This window comes from Nicotiana attenuata, unplaced genomic scaffold (assembly GCF_001879085.1).
Source record: "Nicotiana attenuata strain UT unplaced genomic scaffold, NIATTr2, whole genome shotgun sequence".
In the NCBI taxonomy this organism is placed as follows: Eukaryota; Viridiplantae; Streptophyta; class Magnoliopsida; order Solanales; family Solanaceae; genus Nicotiana; species Nicotiana attenuata.
The window spans coordinates 348682-366394 of record NW_017670845.1 but is presented as its reverse complement, the minus strand read 5'-3'; the positions used below and the strand labels follow the sequence as shown (position 1 = coordinate 366394).

The 17713-nt window shown below is 37.9% G+C and overlaps 2 protein-coding genes across 3 annotated transcripts; one reads left to right on the top strand and one right to left on the bottom strand.

Annotated features, from left to right (window-relative positions):
• Positions 1-7894: 7894 nt before the first annotated feature.
• LOC109243856 (protein NLP2) lies at positions 7895-13312 on the top strand. Of its 2 annotated transcripts, none has more exons than XM_019410861.1 (5): positions 7895-8168; positions 8810-9673; positions 10037-10084; positions 10173-11157; positions 11767-13312. In XM_019410861.1, exons 2-5 carry the CDS (start codon positions 8861-8863, stop codon positions 12651-12653), a joined length of 2733 nt encoding a protein of 910 aa, XP_019266406.1. In that variant the 5' UTR covers positions 7895-8168; positions 8810-8860; the 3' UTR covers positions 12654-13312. The 2 variants fall into 2 exon arrangements, with proteins under 2 accessions (XP_019266406.1, XP_019266405.1); XM_019410860.1 differs by having other exon boundaries at positions 8629-9673.
• A 1097-nt stretch (positions 13313-14409) lies between these two features.
• LOC109243855 (pentatricopeptide repeat-containing protein At2g17210) lies at positions 14410-17474 on the bottom strand. Its single transcript, XM_019410859.1, has 2 exons — positions 15000-17474; positions 14410-14926 (listed from the first exon to the last, which is right to left on the bottom strand). The coding sequence occupies exons 1-2, from the start codon at positions 17210-17212 to the stop codon at positions 14911-14913; spliced, it is 2229 nt and encodes a 742-aa protein (XP_019266404.1). The 5' UTR covers positions 17213-17474; the 3' UTR covers positions 14410-14910.
• Between the last annotated feature and the right edge of the window lie 239 nt (positions 17475-17713).

The window sequence follows — 17713 nt, the reverse complement described above, 5'->3', positions numbered from 1 at the left end:
AGGCAACTCATCGAATCTCTATAATTAAAATTTTATTATTTCAACATATAACTTATATGTTACTAGTTGATAACAACGAAACCCTTTTCTTCATATCAAATGAGTAATAGATAGTCCTAAAAATTAAATTGCTGTATCACACTTGTAAATAAACAACAGGAAGATAGAAGATAAAAGTTGACGTAAGTGGGCATAGCGATTCCAAGCTACAGTAATAATTTATTTTTTTTTATTATAGAAATTTAAACGAAAGAAAAAATGAAAAAGAAATGAGATGCTAATGTCAGCAAGGTCAGATACCGTCGAATTAAACAAAGCAATAATGAGTGTGGAGAACCTTATACATCCACCAACTAGCATCAAGCTCTAATAATCATAACCAATTTATTAACAAAAAAATTATTAAAAAAAGAGTAAAACTTAAAGAGTTGGTGTGGAATGCACGTAATTAAGTACAAAGATTAGTTTATGTGAGGCCTAAAATCTGACATAAGCAATGGAAAGAGGGAATGAAAGGAACATATAATCATAATTAAAACTTGTAACAGCGAGTGAAGACCATGTGCTGTTGTCATTACCCATAAGTGGATATTAATGTACTTTTACATCTTTTTCGATGACGCATCAATCTTTTTTTATGCATGTAGTTTTTTTTTTTAATTGAATCTTTCACTACTTTTTAAATTTTTCTATAATATAAGGTCCATGCGACATTATTAGTCTCTATATATATATAACTTTTGATATATATGTGATTTAGTACGAATAACCCCTGGCTAAGCATGTGAATTCCTATAGAGAAAAGCATCACAAAAGTAGATCCAACACTCTTTTTTATTGCAAAAGTAAAAAACAAAAAGAAATAGATCGTACCATGGAACAAGTATTCAACCTATTTAGTGAAAGGCATCTAGTTATTTATGCAAGAACAAAGGAGCTTTCCTGTGGATTCATACCGTCTTTTGGCCATTCTATTTTATACCTTCAAGTGTTATATTAAGAAGAAAAAAGAAAGAAAAGAAAAAGGAAAAAGTGGCTATTGAGGATGATAATTAAATCTTAGAAAGTAGATTATCATATAAGTGGTCGTTTAGTTGGGAAACAAGTTAATTACCCCATGATTAATTATTTCGGGATAAGTTATCTCACCCTCTCATAGGGATAAGAAAAACACTAATCCCCAGATTAGTTATATCACGATTTTATCCCAACTAAATATTGGATACACTCATCTTAAATTTAATTCCAGGACTAAGTATCTCTTATCTCTCATACCAAATGCCCTAAAAGCTGAGAAAGTATATTATAGGCAGGGGCGGAAGTAATGTTCTGCGGACGGGTTCAATTGAACTCATAACTTTCGACACAGAATAAAAATTTATATATAATTTTTTTTTAAAATAGCAAAAAAAGTAGATATTAACCCATAACTTTAAAAATATAACAGGTTCAATGCTAAAAACCTTAAAAGTTTTGAACCCATTGAGTTTAGATCTTGGATCCTCCTCTGATAATAGGATGATAATTAAAGCGGCGAAAGTATATTACACTAATAAATAGGTCTTTGGATTCGAGTTCTGGACTTCTGATTATGTAATCTGTCTTTGTTAAGGAGTGGTTTACATCCAATGTGAATATTTTCGGCACGAATTCGAATTTAATCGGCCTCAATACTGATACTAAACATCATGTGAGGAAAAAAAAAAGTATATGATATTACACGTTCAGAAAGGATGGTTAGGTTGGAGTAAAGGAAAGAGCAATATAATATGAAGGGAGATGATGATATCAGCAAATAGGTTTGTTCAAATAATTAAAGATCATTCATTGTAATAATTGGAGGGGTGGTGTGGGGGGTTGTAATTGGTGTTGCTTCCTCATTAGCGGCAGGTTGTAGGGCCCACTGTATATCGTCAGCACCAAATTATACTTTTAATACTCAGAATTCTACTCTATTATTAATGACAACAAATAAAGAATCAGCATAAAATACTAATAAAAGAGCACTACCTACGATGACCGAAGCACTTCCCTTTGATTCAGAATCCAGTTAAACGAGACTACCACCTAAATTAAACACCCTCAGCTAATTAAATAAATAAAAAAATACTTGAGAAAAGTTGTATAGATTATAAATTTAGATAGAATATAATGAAGACAAATTAAAGAGGGGGACCAGACCAGCAAAGTGAAGGCCAATTCCCATATTTTTCGTGCGATGCGGCGAAGAGCGATGCTATTTCTCTTGGAGCCATTACGCCCCTCTAGATATTAGAGAGTCGCATTTGTAAATTTATGGACTATATATTAATCCAAGATTTGTACTTAGATAGGGAATAAGAAATGACCCTACCAAGATTTTTAAAAAAGACAATAGATTCCAATTGAAATATATCGTCAGCATTCAGGATTCATAATGGCCTAACTTCAGTATCTTTTTAAGGTTGACCAGTACAAGTTCATACCATGTTCGCATATCTTTTAAGTACAGCTTAGAATTTATTTAAAGTTAGTTTTAAAAAGAAAGAGATGGAAATAATGGTAGACACCCGACCAGCCAAATTTTTTACTATGTGTTTTAAGCTCATTTAAGATAACGATTGTCATTAACAGGGAAATTAATTAAGCATTAATGATGAGAAATGGAGAGTGCAAACAGCTTAACCAAAGTCAGTGATATGAAATACTCCCTCCCGTCCAAAATAAGTGATTTTTTAGCTGTTTTCACACATATTAAGAAATTCACCTTTTAGCATTAATTAGCAATGAAATTGACCATATTAACCTCTGCTATCTCTTCACATGAATATTCATAACACATACTCCAACACTATTTACTCCAAGGGCAATGTAGGAAAAAAAATAATTAATTCATTCTTGAAATCTGAAAAAATCACTTATTTTGGACAAAAAAAAAGGCCAAAAAAATCACTTATTTTGGACCGGAGGGAATAACAATATCAATTTGTGGTTGAATGACAAAGAAAGGTCGTTCTCTTTACAGCCAAATTAAGGGGCAAACTTTACTGCAACTTGTGGGGATGGAGGGGCTCAAGCTCTTCTTATCCATTTGATCAGTTTAAAAAGTAGAGGTAGTTTTGATTGCAACCGGCCACTAATTACATTGATTATGCTTAATTGTGTTATGTAGCCATAATTAATCATGTATTGGAAATTGGAGGTTAAAAAGGGGCAAATAAACGTACGTACGTAGGTACGGGATGCCGCATAATTAGTCGATCCCTCAGAGATGGGAAAGGTGCCGCCCTTTCTCGTAATTAAGACACACACACAAACATGTTTTTCTGTTTACAAGACCTGAGAATTAAGATCTGTTGAGTTTGTCCCACATCGCTGGAAGTTGAGGTCGTTGGTCTCCTTATATGGCTTGGGCAATCCTCACCTCACAAGCTAGCTTTTGGGGTTGAGTTAGGCCCAATGTCCATTCTTATCAAGATCAGTTGCTTTTTGAAATAACCAATATTTATGTTTTTAGAAATCACCTACAAGTTTACTACTAATAAGGTATAATTTATGTCTTGAGATCGAATTTAGGTGCCCCCTTCCCTGTCTGCTGATCAACCTAACTGCTTGCTGGTTGGGAACACGTTTTTGCTTATACATCAAGAAAAGGACTCTTCAATGAAAATTCCTCGAAATTTCACAATTACATTAATTAGCCAAAAAATAAGATTCAAATATATATATCACCAAAAAATATACTACTCCAATATATACCGATCTCAGTAGCAGCTGGCATCTGCGTCCACTCTATCAGAATCTTATTTTCTCTTTAAATTAAGAGATGCAGTAGATCAAGTCAGTTTTCCATGAGCAAACCCGACTATTTCGTTAACTACTTATAATGATAAGACCAAATTATGGTTTTTTTTTTGGCGTAGTTTATAGCGTTATATGTTTGTATAGGGTCAAATTTGACCCTCAGTATATCTACGCCATGGGTACGCCCAATGAGTGTACGCCGACCAACGTAGCGGGTACGACTCGGCCGTGAAGACAAAAGCGACGTCGTTTAGAACTCAGCGTTTACACTAGGGAGACGTTGCCTATCTCTGTAACTTTTTGATTCTTTCGAGGAAGGTCTCCTATTATATAAAGGAGACCTCCACATTGTAAAAGGGGCATCTGATCTAATACAACTCTCTCATTTTCTGTCCTTCTCTCTCTCTATATCACTACTTCTGACGAAAATATCTTATTAACATACATTGTCACTTTGCAATACTAGATCTACAACAATATTATCATCTTTGCACCTCTAGGCTTATTATATTTGATTACGATTTACCCCTTCTCTATTTTTTGATTGTTTTATAGCTTACAAAGTACATCGTTAACTTTTGAGCCAAACAATTTGGCGCCGTCTGTGGGGATTTCGAGAATCAAAACCATAGTATCCACCTAGAGATCAACCAACTACCACTCTCTACACCACTAAAAAACAGAAAATGGCCGAAAATAACACAAGATCGAAAGCCATATTGGGTGTCACTACCAATCTCCTGGGCCTTCTCAACGAGNGAACAAGGGCCTTCTCCGCTTTTCCCCTTCACCACCAGATGATGGCGGAACCCTAGACGGGACATTATCCTTGGCCTTTTTATTATTTTTTCCGCGTTTTGCCATGATAATACTACTTGAGAAACGAAGCACTGACGAAAGGAAGTGTGACTTCAACAGATGTGGGACGTCCTTCACGAAATAACAGTTACAGGAAAGAAAGGCAAAGGGATGTATCAGAAAACACTTTTCAGAGGCTTGAAAGTGGAATCAGATCAAACTTTTCTCATACTTATAAGGATAAATTGCACAGGAATCGAAGAGTCATGATTCAAAACATGCGCCGGAAAACAAAACGTCACTTCATTCTCTGAACCGCCTCGGGGGCAAACATAATGATGATGCATACAGGCGATGACATCATTCCAAAAAGGAAGCCACGCATCAGCGGCTCAACAGCGTCATATGTTTCACTTCATTCATATTGCCGCCCCCGGTCGAGGTCAAATTCACCTAAGACGAGGTTCGCATTTCCGCCCGCCGAAGACGCCCACCAAACGCGTCTCCAACGAGCGGAGGGACTAACTGTATAGGGTCAAATTTGACCCTCAGTATATCTACGCCATGGGTACGCCCAATGAGTGTACGCCGACCAACGTAGCGGGTACGACTCGGCCGTGAAGACAAAAGCGACGTCGTTTAGAACTCAGCGTTTACACTAGGGAGACGTTGCCTATCTCTGTAACTTTTTGATTCTTTCGAGGAAGGTCTCCTATTATATAAAGGAGACCTCCACATTGTAAAGGGGGGCATCTGATCTAATACAACTCTCTCATTTTCTGTCCTTCTCTCTCTATATCACTACTTCTGACGAAAATATCTTATTAACATACATTGTCACTTTGCAATACTAGATCTACAATAATATTATCATCTTTGCACCTCTAGGCTTATTATATTTGATTACGATTTACCCCTTCTCTATTTTTTGATTGTTTTATAGCTTACAAAGTACATCGTTAACTTTTGAGCCAAACAATGTTTTTTCGTCGTTTTTTTTCTTTTCAATTGCCCACATATATCGTAACTTTTCAAAAAATCGTGCGGCTGTGGATATTTTGTAACAACTTAATTTTAGACAGAGAGACATTTGCAATGTCACCTGATCTATATATATTTCTACCATTTTCGGCTGCATTTTATGATGACCAAACACCTATCTTATAATACCATACTCTTTTAGGTACAAAAACCTATCATTATTTTTTTCTTTTGTTTCTTCTTTAAGCTAATCGTGATCGCATTTCGTCCATTACAATAACATAGAATATTTCTCAATCTCTTATAATGCTTTAAAGAAGATTAATTTGATGCGTACAATTTTAAAAAGTATGATACAAAAATGTGTAAATTAGGTTGTAAAACTGTACGTTATAAATAAAATAATTGAAATTTGAAACTAAAAAGGGAAAAGTTTGAGAGGAGTGCAAAATAAACTAAGGTTAAAAGCTTGTGAACTCAACCTTGGTTTCAGGTGTTGTCTACAGAAAGAATCTCAATGGATTCTCTTTCTTTCTTTTTCTACTCTCTAGGACACAGTCAATGGAACACCAAGTTTGAGAATCTTTTTTTCAGGGGCTCCACCCCAAATATCATGGACTCCGTTCTCTTGCGTCCAATCTTTCTATTTTACATTTTTTTGTGTTTATAATTCTTTTGTTTATTTATAATGTTAAAATTTTCCAAGCTAAATAATACTAATAATATTATCTTTTCTCTTCATTGTCATTTGACGACCACGACCACTACTGAGTACGACAAGGAACGAGGTCATCATGGTGTAGCATCCCATGGTTGTTATAAAAGGCAGCGACCAAAAGTGGGTAGCGAATGCATAGTGGGAGACAGTAGGAATATGCTAATATTCTTTATGTTGTACCTTTTTAGGGTTTAAAAGGGGATTGTCCCTTATAAATAGAGGGAGAGCACTTTGTAAAAGGGGATCGAAAAGTGAATACAAAAGAGAACGTTGTTCATTGATTACAAATCTGAAGTTTAGCATCTCTGTCCGATATTAAGAAGGATCCTACGATCATCTAAACATCATCTTTTATTTAGGTCAATCGCATTTATTATGATTGATTCCCACATTTAAACTTATCACATTTATGAGCAATCATTCGATTCCGACATACTAGGAAGTATCATTCATCTTGTTCATCTCTTGCATCACTTAATCTAGATTTTATTATACTTGGCTGAGATTTACCTCTTCATCTTCATTAATTGATTTAATCAAAAAGATTTCGATATCTTTTGGTCAAACAATTTCCTCTATAGTGTAGTTAATTGCAAAAGTGCTTCAAAATTTGATTGAGGTCATATATTCAAATTTCAAGTGAGTATGTTTTGATTTTTTTTATTTTCCTTATAAAATTTGCGTTACATAAATGTCATTTGTCCGTTGAGATAAATAAAATAATAGATGATATTTGCTATACTCAAACTCTATAACAACCACTCGATATAACAATATTTCACTGTAAAAGTCAAGTTTTTCGGAAACTACCTTTTCTTGTTATATTATACTTCTATATAACAACCTTTTACTTGTAAAAACAATCGTCTTTATAACAGTACGTTATTTATAAAATTATCCCTAATAACATACATCTTTATAGAAGTAGAATCTCTAATATTACCAAATAATAGGTCTAGAGATTTTGACCAAATATTTTGAAACATTAATACATTTACTATAAAAGCTAAAAAGATTATCATTATAGAGATATTTGACGGTATTAAGTAAAAGAAGAAGCATCCAAAAAATATTATTAAAAAAAAGAGTTAAATAATAGCCTTAAAGTATTTTATCTTTTTTTTTTTTTTGGGTGACAAGGTTTTTCTGAAGCGTCATCTTTTTCTTTTAATCCTCAGAATCTTTAAAGTTACTAGTAGAATCAACAGCAACGGCAAGTACCATTTAGAATAGGAATATCAAAGGGGCCATGAAAATGAAATATGAAGTACAGGCGTAGAAGAGCACATTAAAGGTGATTTTCCTTTTTCTTTTTGTTTCTTAATTACCCGGTGTCCGGTATCCGTATTGGAGCGCCATTATATCCGCATTCGCGTTGTATAGGACCGGACCTCATTAGGGAAAGCATTCCGTACCAAGTATTTTTCCATATCCATGAGACGTACGGTTAAGGAAAGAGCAATCTCATCCACTCCACCAAATCCTTTGGTGGTAATGTGATTTTCCTTTAAGCGCCAGTGTGTGTGTCTGTACTCTGTATCTTATTCTATTCTATAAAAAGTGGCTTACATCAGCCGCCAGCAGCAGTTCATATAGGGGTGGGCACACCTTTATTCATATAGTAGCACACCACTTTTAACTGTGTCCCATTTCTCTGTAGTGCTCTCTCTCTTCTCTATATTCTTTCCTCAGTTACAAATTTCTGTGGATGTTATGAGTTCTGAACTCTGACTTCCTTAGGTAACAAATTAAAAGCAAGCCACCCCTTTTCACTTCTGTGACTTTACCAAATTCTTATGATGTTTTCAGTTCTTGAAATTAGTCATATAGCCAGCCAGACATGCCAGCTTAATTAAAGACTATATATATTTCAAGAATCTTTCTCAAAGTGAGTTGCTTTTCCTACTTTTATTCTACCGAGTATCTTTTTTCCACTCCCTGTAATTTGTGGTCTTTCTTTCTTTCTTTCCTTCTTTCTTTCTTTTGCTATACATGGTTGAATTAATGACCTTTTTGTGTGTGTGATTCTAGTTTTCTTCAAATTCTACATTACATACTCGATGTAGCTTTTGTTTAACTCCACAAAGACGATAGCTTTGGAATTGGAATGTTTGTCTCCTCTTGTTGTTTAGATCAACAACTTTATGTGTACTATTTCTTACCCTTAGATCCATAATCCGTCCCTCTTGATTTGTTTTTTGTTAACGGCTCATGTTGTCTCTTTAGTTTAAATTCCTTAGGGGGGGACTTTTGTATCAAAGGTTGCAGCTTTGTGTTGTTTGGCTATGTAGTGTAGAGTAATTTTGCATGGAAATGTATGGCTCCTGAAATGCATTTGTGAATTGCAGTTTACAAACCAAAACTAAAACTGATGAGGTTTGTGGAAACCGGGCTGATTGGGTTTTGGAAGGCGGAGGAAAGAAATCCTTCATGGAAATTCCTCTTCTTGTTTTTCATATATAGGCTGCTTTTGTGTTCTGGCTCGTGATCATGATCGTGATTTTTTGCCCTCTCTGTTGGATGATTTAGGGCTTCTGTTTTTATATTGGGATGGGAGATTCAAATTGAGGCTATTTCATTATGGAAGATGGTCCCTTTACACTTCATGACATGTTTACAAAGCTCTCTTCTGACAACACTATTAGTACTTCTGATTTTAGTGAATTCCTCTCCGATGGTTTCTGGCTAGAGACAACTAATCACCCCTCCAATTTCCTTACTCCCTCCTCTTTGGCTTCTCAGCCCCTTTTGTTAGATACTATTAACGCAGGCCATTCCCTTCCTACCACAAATCGAGAAGAAACGGACCAAGATAAGATTTTGTTTGCCCAAATGGATGATTTTTCTCCAACTAGAAGAGAAAACTCTGAGACTTCCCCTCGTCGGTTGTGGATTGGACCAAACATAAACCCAAATCCAACTTTATCAGTAAAAAAGAGATTGGTGCAAGCCATTGAACACCTAAAAGATTCCACAAGGGATAAAGATGTGCTAATTCAGATATGGGTCCCAGTTAAGAGAGGAGGTAAACATGTCCTTATTACTAATAATCAACCTTACTTCCTCAACCCAAACTTCCAGAGTCTAGTAGAGTACAGATATGTCTCCCAAACTTACCAATTTGCTGCTGAGAAGGATTCAAAGGAGTTGGTCGGGTTGCCTGGCCGTGTTTTCTTGAAGAAGCTACCAGAGTGGACTCCTGATGTTCGTTTTTTCAAGCGGGAGGAGTATCCACGAGTTAATCATGCTCATCAGTATAATGTTCGGGGTTCCATTGCGGTTCCTGTTTTTGAAACTGGCAGTGGAACTTGCTTGGGTGTTGTTGAGATTGTGACTACTACTCAGAAAACTCACTATCACCCCGAGCTTGAAGATGTCTGCAAAGCTCTTGAGGTACTTCTTAATTGCTTTTTTCTCTATCTTTATTGTGTCTTAGAATTAATGTCCGTTCCTAGAATAGTAAGATCAGCAATATTAGTCCATTATTTGGTAGGTGAGGCGAGAGATTAATTTTCTTTCGAATTCTGAATACATGTGATGAAGTATAGTTGTAGCAGGAAGTTCTATTTTCTTTTTCTTCCTGTGTATTGGTGATTTTGCTTGTCTTTGGTAGCTATTATGCCCTGTTGGTTAGGTTACTAACAAGATGGCCTCTAACAAGTAACTTTTGCTACTCATTTTGGGCTACTATGATTCTCTGCTTTGACAATGAATCATTTCTCTCGGAAATTAAAGAAGCCTTTTTCCTTCTTGTAGGCTGTTAATCTAAGAAGTTCTGGTATCTCAAATCCTGCAAAAATCAAGGTAGATCCTGAAATTAATCTTTCACTTTCTCATTAGGAGGCGGAGCTCCATATTCACCTCTGATATCGTAGTTGTGACTCTATATCAGGACTGCAATGAGTCGTACCTTGCTGCCTTGGCTGAGATTCAATATATCTTGACATGTGTGTGTGATACACACAAGTTGCCATTGGCTCAGACTTGGGCCCCGTGCATTCAACAAGGTAAAGGTGGGTGCCTGCAATCCGATGAGAACTTTCCTTCTTGTGTTACCACAGTCGATGAAGCTTGCTATGTGCGTGATCCACAAGTGTTGCCTTTTCATTATGCATGTTCTGAGCATCACTTGCTTAAAGGTGAAGGAGTTGCAGGTGGAGCATTCAATACAAATCAGCCATGTTTTGCTACAGATATTACAGCCTTTAGCAAGACAGAATATCCACTATCGCACCACGCCAGGATGTTTGGATTATGTTCTGCTGTAGCAATACGCCTTCGAAGTATATACACAGGGTCGGCTGACTTTGTTTTGGAGTTCTTCTTGCCGCTTGATTGCAAAAATACTGAAGACCAAAAACAAATGTTAAGTTCACTGTCTTCTGTGATACAACAAAGTTGCCGAAGCTTACGTGTTGTTACGGATCAGGAATTACAGGAGGAAAAAGAACTCCTACAACGTGAGAAGGTCAGCCTTTCTGCCGGTGAATCACATGAAGAAATATCAAGAAAACCAGTCTCTCCACCTTACAGGGATCAAGATGCTTCTTCCTGGCTTTCTCAAATGATGGATGTCCAAAGAAAGGGTAAAGGAGCCGCTGTTTCGCAAGAAGAAAATTTTAAGGTGACAGCAAACCATTGGAGGGAATCCATTCATGCATCTACATACTCAGAGCCAAACCAGATCCAGGATAATTTTGGACCCAAAGGAGGTTCTGGGGGTTCCTTAGATTTTTCTTCTGGTACAGGATCACATTCCTCAGGTGCCAAGAGAACAGGTGAAAGAAGACGGTCAAAGACCGAGAAGAGCATCAGTTTGCAGGTACTCAGGCAGTACTTTGCCGGGAGCCTAAAAGATGCTGCAAAAAGTATCGGAGGTAGGATAAGTTGCATCGTCTTTTCACAATCATGTACCTATTTTGTCTTTGATCACTACTGTGGATTTGGAACTTTAGAAATTTGCAATTTTCGGCCTTTTAAATAAAGAACTATGCATTTCTCTGCCTTTCTCGAAATTGTCTGCCTTTCATGGCATGATTGTCCCCCTGGTCAACTGTTAAAATTATGCACTGAAAATCCATGGAAATCTTGAGTTCATTGAGAATTATATCCTGGAACTGCTCTTAGCTAAAATGACTCAATAGTTCAGAGTTTCAACTATTTCTTCAGACCACTTATGCATCATCTTGATTAACCTCTACTTTCTAGTTTGAAATCCGTAGGACATGCTCATATGATCCTTTTGGGTTTTCATCTTTTCCAAAGTTATACTTTTTTTGATATTTATCATCTCAAAATTTTAGATTATTTCTATGTTTGTCTTTCCTACAAGTTTGTGCATCCATGATTTAGTTTAATGCAAAGTCTTGTCTTTGTTTATAAAGGACTATAATTTACCTTAAGGTCTCAAATTTGGGTCTTGAGCACTATCATCTCTACCATCTTACCTTGTCATTGATTACTTGTCGATTTCTTCCAACTTGCAGTTTGCCCTACAACTTTGAAAAGAATATGCAGGCAACATGGAATCACAAGGTGGCCTTCTCGCAAGATCAAGAAAGTGGGTCACTCGTTGCAGAAACTTCAACTTGTGATTGATTCAGTCCATGGTGCCGAGGGTGCTATTAAACTCAGTTCTTTCTACACTAACTTCCCAGAACTTACCTCTCCAAATAATCCAGGGACCAGTAATTTATCTGCTTCTAAGAACCATGATCATATGCAGCAAGTAAATACTCAACCTGATGGCAGTACATTAAGCCCAGATACCGCTACTTCCAAGTCAACTTCTTCATCTGGCAGTCATAACTCCAGTTCAAGTTTATTCTGTTCCACTGGTTCAAAGCATTTATTTCCTGTTACAAATGTTTTTTCCACGGGGAATGCCACAATGGAAGAACACCCTGGAGGAATGCTAAAAAGAGCACATACAGAAGCAGAATCGCATGACATGGGTCAAGAAGAAACCAAGCTTTTGGTTCGATCACAAAGTCAAAAAGTTCAAAGCAATCACATTTCTCTGGAACCTCTGTGTCCTTTGCCGACGAGTAGCAACCAGGTTATACGGGATTCAGCTACATTTAAAGTAAAAGCCACTTTTGGGAAAGAAAAGATCCGTTTCAGCCTGCAATCACATTGGGGTTTTATAGATGTTCAGCAAGAGGTCTTAAGGCGTTTCAATATAGAAGATGGTAAAATCGATCTAAAATATTTGGATGATGACGACGAGTGGGTGCTTCTGACATGTGATGCTGATCTTGAGGAATGTATAGATATACACAGATTATGTAAAAGGAGAACCATTAAAATCTCCCTCCACCATGCTTATCATCCCAATCTTGGAAGTTCATTTGGTAGCAGTGGCCCTGCCTAAAGCTATATTTGCTTTGCTTTACAAGTTTTTCCAGATTTCGGGTCAGGTTTAGTTGCTACGAAGCTAGCAGCTTATCACTGTGGAGGATTCTTGGCAGTCACGTGTAAGTAAAAAACGGCTTATTTCACTTTTCATTCCTAGTGTTAATGTTGGATCACATGCACACAAAATGGGAGATGGCAGTTTAAAGCTACAACGTACTGTTTAGTCAATGTGCCGTTGTATGTCCCGTCAGATGCAGTTATGTGACATTCTTGTTGATTACACAATGCATACCCATTGTATTAATGTTTTTTTAAAAATCAATGGGAATGTAATACGTATAGAACATACAATTACGCATCAAGTGAGATGGATCCTTGGTCAAGCTGTTTGTGCACTTCGGGCATGGTTTTCCCTTTGTGGGAGAGGAGATAGTCTTCAGTGGTCATTTGGCATTTTCCATGGATACAGCTTAAACGATTTGGGCAGTAAACCATCAGATACCCTCTCCACATTAGATGTCTAATAATGTATTTTAGCTAAGTTCCAACCTTATGTAGTTGTTATTGCATTCACTACCAGGAGCCTAACAAAACTGTACTAATGGCTTGGTATCTACTTTATGGATCTTTCTGTTTTTGTAAAAAAGATTCGTGGAATGAATTTCGATAGTAGTATCTTTCCTGTGACAGAAAAGACTGGGTGCCTACTTAAATATCAATGATAACAAGTTGTTCTTAGGACAACAAATTTAACTGCATCAACTTACACCTAAGATATCTTCGGAGGTAAACATCTCTTGATAAATATATCGCAAAAGGGCTAAAAATACCCCTATCGTATTCTAGATGGTTTACTATCGCGTTCCGTCCACTTACTGATCAAAAAATACACCTAACGTTATCTTTCGGTCTAAAACTACCCCGCGACTAACGGAGTCATCTGTGGTCCCATCTTTAATGTTGTCACGATATGATTGGGACACGTGGTCATTTGGTCCATATCAATTACAACCCGCCCCAAATATCGACCCACCCCATTTTTCGGTATGATAAATCCGCCTTACTTTTTTGACCCGCACCATTGTTTGACCCGTTTCATTATCTAATATTTTTTTTTTTTTTTTTAAGCTTTTTTTCTCTCTTTCTTCCTCATTGACTGGACGGGGCTACACAGATACAACAACCAAAAATCTCGCCAGAAACCTCACGTAAATGGACTCCTTGAACCCCAACTCAAAAAATTATTAATTGGCGATGAAGAAAATTGATTTTCAGATCTTGTTTTGAAGAAAGTCGAGGCATTTGGCCTTGGTGGTGCTGCGTTTTTTAGTAGTGTGGTGGGTGTTTCGCTGGAGGAAACTGGCTAGCTATCGTGATGGTTATGGAGCTGCTTTAATGACTGCTTTAATAACTTTCAATGGAGAAGAAGTAGGGTGGGGGGGGGGGATTAGGTGATAAGGAAGAAAAAGAAAAAGAAATTGAGCAGGTCAAACAAATGGGGCGGGTAAAAAATAAAGCGGGTTTATGATACCCATATTGATGAAGTGAAATCAAGAGCCACGTGGCCTAATAAAATGCTGCCAACACATTAAAATTCGGCCCCACATCTGTTGCCGTTAAATCGAGGGGTATATTTAGTAAGAGAAATAACGATGGGGATATTTTTGAACCAATAGATGGACGGAGTGCGATAGTAAACCATTTAAAATATGGTAGGGGTACTTTTAGCCCTTTCCCGTAAATATATCAATGTTAGGATGCACATGCACACAAAAAGAAATGAAGATACTAAAAAAGGAAGTATTGTGACCATGTTCATCTCCCTCTTTCCTAGCGTCTTATGTGTTACCCCTTTGATTAATTACCTCATCCGTCCAGGACAGATCTTTTCCCTCCCCCTCTCTTCGTCGCCCTTTTGTCACCAACATTCAGTGGACAGCAACGATATAACCCACTGCTGAGGCACCTTTTACCGTATCCTGAATTATAATTCCCGATCCAGTGTAAGTTACGAGCGTTTGACTGGCAAAAGGTTCCCTCACCCCTGTCCCCTAACCACATAAAATTTATAGGTAGGCATCAGAAGCAGAAAATAGCTCTAAAACATCATGGCCCTAATACAAAACCTACCAATTCCCGAATCTCAGTCGCCTCTGCGTCCTCTATGACAGATAGAGGATTCTTTTCCTCATTCCGACCGCCTTCCTTTACAAGTAGAAGTAGACTTAACAAGCTTCCACCTCCAACATTCAACAATACAGAGTTTTGGCCCCTTACTTTTGCGGTTTCCTTGCAGCAAAAGAAAGACAGCTCTTTAGTTGTGGAAAAGTGCTGGCTTTCATAGAACACAAAAGAACCCTACCTGCAAATGATGTCCATTTTCATACACGAGTGCAGTTGCTGAATGGCGAACTGCAATTCATCAGACAAAGAATGGTGGTTTTCTCCTGCAAGAAACTTGCATGCCTTACCATTGACATACACTAAGCTATAGCCAGCTGTAACCTTGACACCTCTCTCCTTAGACAGCATTCTCATTTTGCTGGCATCAACCCATGAATGACCTGATGCATACATGTTTGATGCAAGAAGATAGCCAGCTGAGCTTGACGGCTCGAGTTCAAGTACTTGAGGGAGGGCACTGGCACCAAACTCATAGTTCTCATAGTTCCTACAGGCACTCAAGACCGCCCCCCATGCACTTGCACTAGGCTTTACTCCACCACGTAGCCTTCCTATCAAATTCATTGCACTATCAACCTTTCCAGCCCGAGCTAACAAATCTACAAGGCAAGAGTAATGTTCTAAGCTAGGTTCAACCTCATGATCCCAAATCAACTCCTCAAAAAGAGATAGCCCTTCTTCTACCAGTCCCCCATGACTACAAGCGGACAAAAGAGACAGTGCTGTTACTTGATTAGGCTTCAGACCACTCATTTTCATCTCAGCAAGTAGGGCTAGAGCTTCATTTGGGATGCCATTCATACCATATGCTGTGATAATGGCACTCCAGGTAACGACATTCTTGTGTGGAATCAGTTCAAACACTTTTCTTGACAATTCAACAGAACCACATTTCGAATACATATCTAAGATCGCAGTTCCCACCTGTACATCAGATGCCAACTCTCTTCGAATAACAATGCCATGAGCCCACCTTGATCTTTTCAGGTCTGCAGAAAGAGAGCAAGCTTCAAGAAGATGTAGCATGGTTATGGAATTGGGCCGTTCAGTAGTGTGGCTCATCTCTCGGAAAACAGCAATGGCTTCGTCAGGCATGCCACAGTGTGTGAATCCAGCAATCATGGTGCTCCAAGTTACTGCATCTTGCGTTTTCATAATACTAAATTGACTCCATGCATAGTTTATGAGATTGCAACTTGCATATGCATCGATCAAAGAGTTTGTAACCAACTCATTCAACTCAAAACCTCGTCGGAGTACTCTGGAATGTATCAACTTGCAGTGATAAGGGTCAAGGAAGGACTTACATAACTGCAGCAGATTGACCAGAGTCACCTCATCAGAATCAACTCGAGCCTTCCTCATCGAATCAAATAAAATAAGAGCCTCGGAATGCTTCTCATTTTGCACAAGTCCTGACAACAAAGAGTTCCAGGATACAACATTCTTCTCGGGAGTTTCGTGGAAAACTCTCAATGAAGAATTAACATCGTTGCATTTAGAATACAAGTCGATCAGGGAGTTCTGTACAAACAAATCATAATCCAGACCTCTAGAGATAACAAATCCGTGAATTGACTCTCCCATTCTAATGGCCATCAATTTGCTGCAGGCTTTGAGTACGCTTACCACTGATTGTCCGTCTGGGGTTATCCCTAAATCAATCATCCGTTTAAAGAACCCGAGAGAAACAGTTGCTTCCTCACTTTGGGCATAGCCAGCAACCATGACACTCCAAGAAATAACGTCTCTGTCAGTCATTTCATCAAAAAGGTTATGCGCAAGCTGCATACCTAGTTCAGCATAAAAGTTGAGGAGCGAGTTTTGGACAGAAGTTATACTTGAATATCCAGCACTAATGATAGAACCATGAATCATCTGTCCAACCTCAAAAGCTTTAAGATTCCGACAAGTCTGAATGACAAGCACTAAGGTGGAGATGTTGGGTTCAAACCCTACAGCCCAAGCCTGAGTAAAGAACCACAATCCTCGTCCAGAAGAAGCAGCAGCAGCAGCTCGCTCTAAGTGTCCGTGAACGATTACATTCCACGAAACTGAATCTTTGTTGGGCATGCAGTTAAAAACAAGAAGTGCAGAACCCAAATCTCCAGATTTAACATAGAAGTCCACCATAGAATTACCGAGGGAAGTGAAAGCTAGGAATCCCTGCTTAATCAGAGAGCCATGGATAGAGTTGCCATGAGTGGGTGAGAGGTTTAAACATGCTTTGAGAAGGACGGCGAAAACCGAATGGTCTGTCAACTCAAGTCCGATCTTCTTCAATTCACGGTAGTGGAAAAGAACGTCTTGGGATTTGCCATGATACAGTAATTCTTTCAACCTAGAACACCAGTTACAGTTCCAAGCAAGCGACGAGGAAGGAACACGCATTTGGAGTTTCTTATTGTTTGATTTCAGGGTACTCTCTTCCAACTCTAAATCCAATGACCATAACTCACTACACTGTACCACACGTACCTTCTTCTCCAGTTATACGGAAGCAAAGTCCACGGCTCAATTTTAGAGCTAAAACTCTGCCTCTTACAGTGATTAGCTCTTACTCTTACTGTTATTTAGGAGGTCGGCATTTCAATGTGAATTATTCATGCACAAATTAAAAGAACTCCCTTTTTAGTATGAAATAGTGCAATGTCAAGCGTCCTTTCATGATCCGATTGTATCATCTCATTTCTCCCCCTAACGGCTACATTTATACATGAGGTGGAGCCAAAATTTAAAGTTGATTCTCAACTTACCATTGAACTCATAGCTCGTTTTAGTTACTGGTTTCACAATTATATATTTACACATATTTAATGACTTTTCTAATTCAAATACTAGTTTCGTCTGCACCGATACCTAATACTCTAGCCCCACCATTGCCTGAGGGAT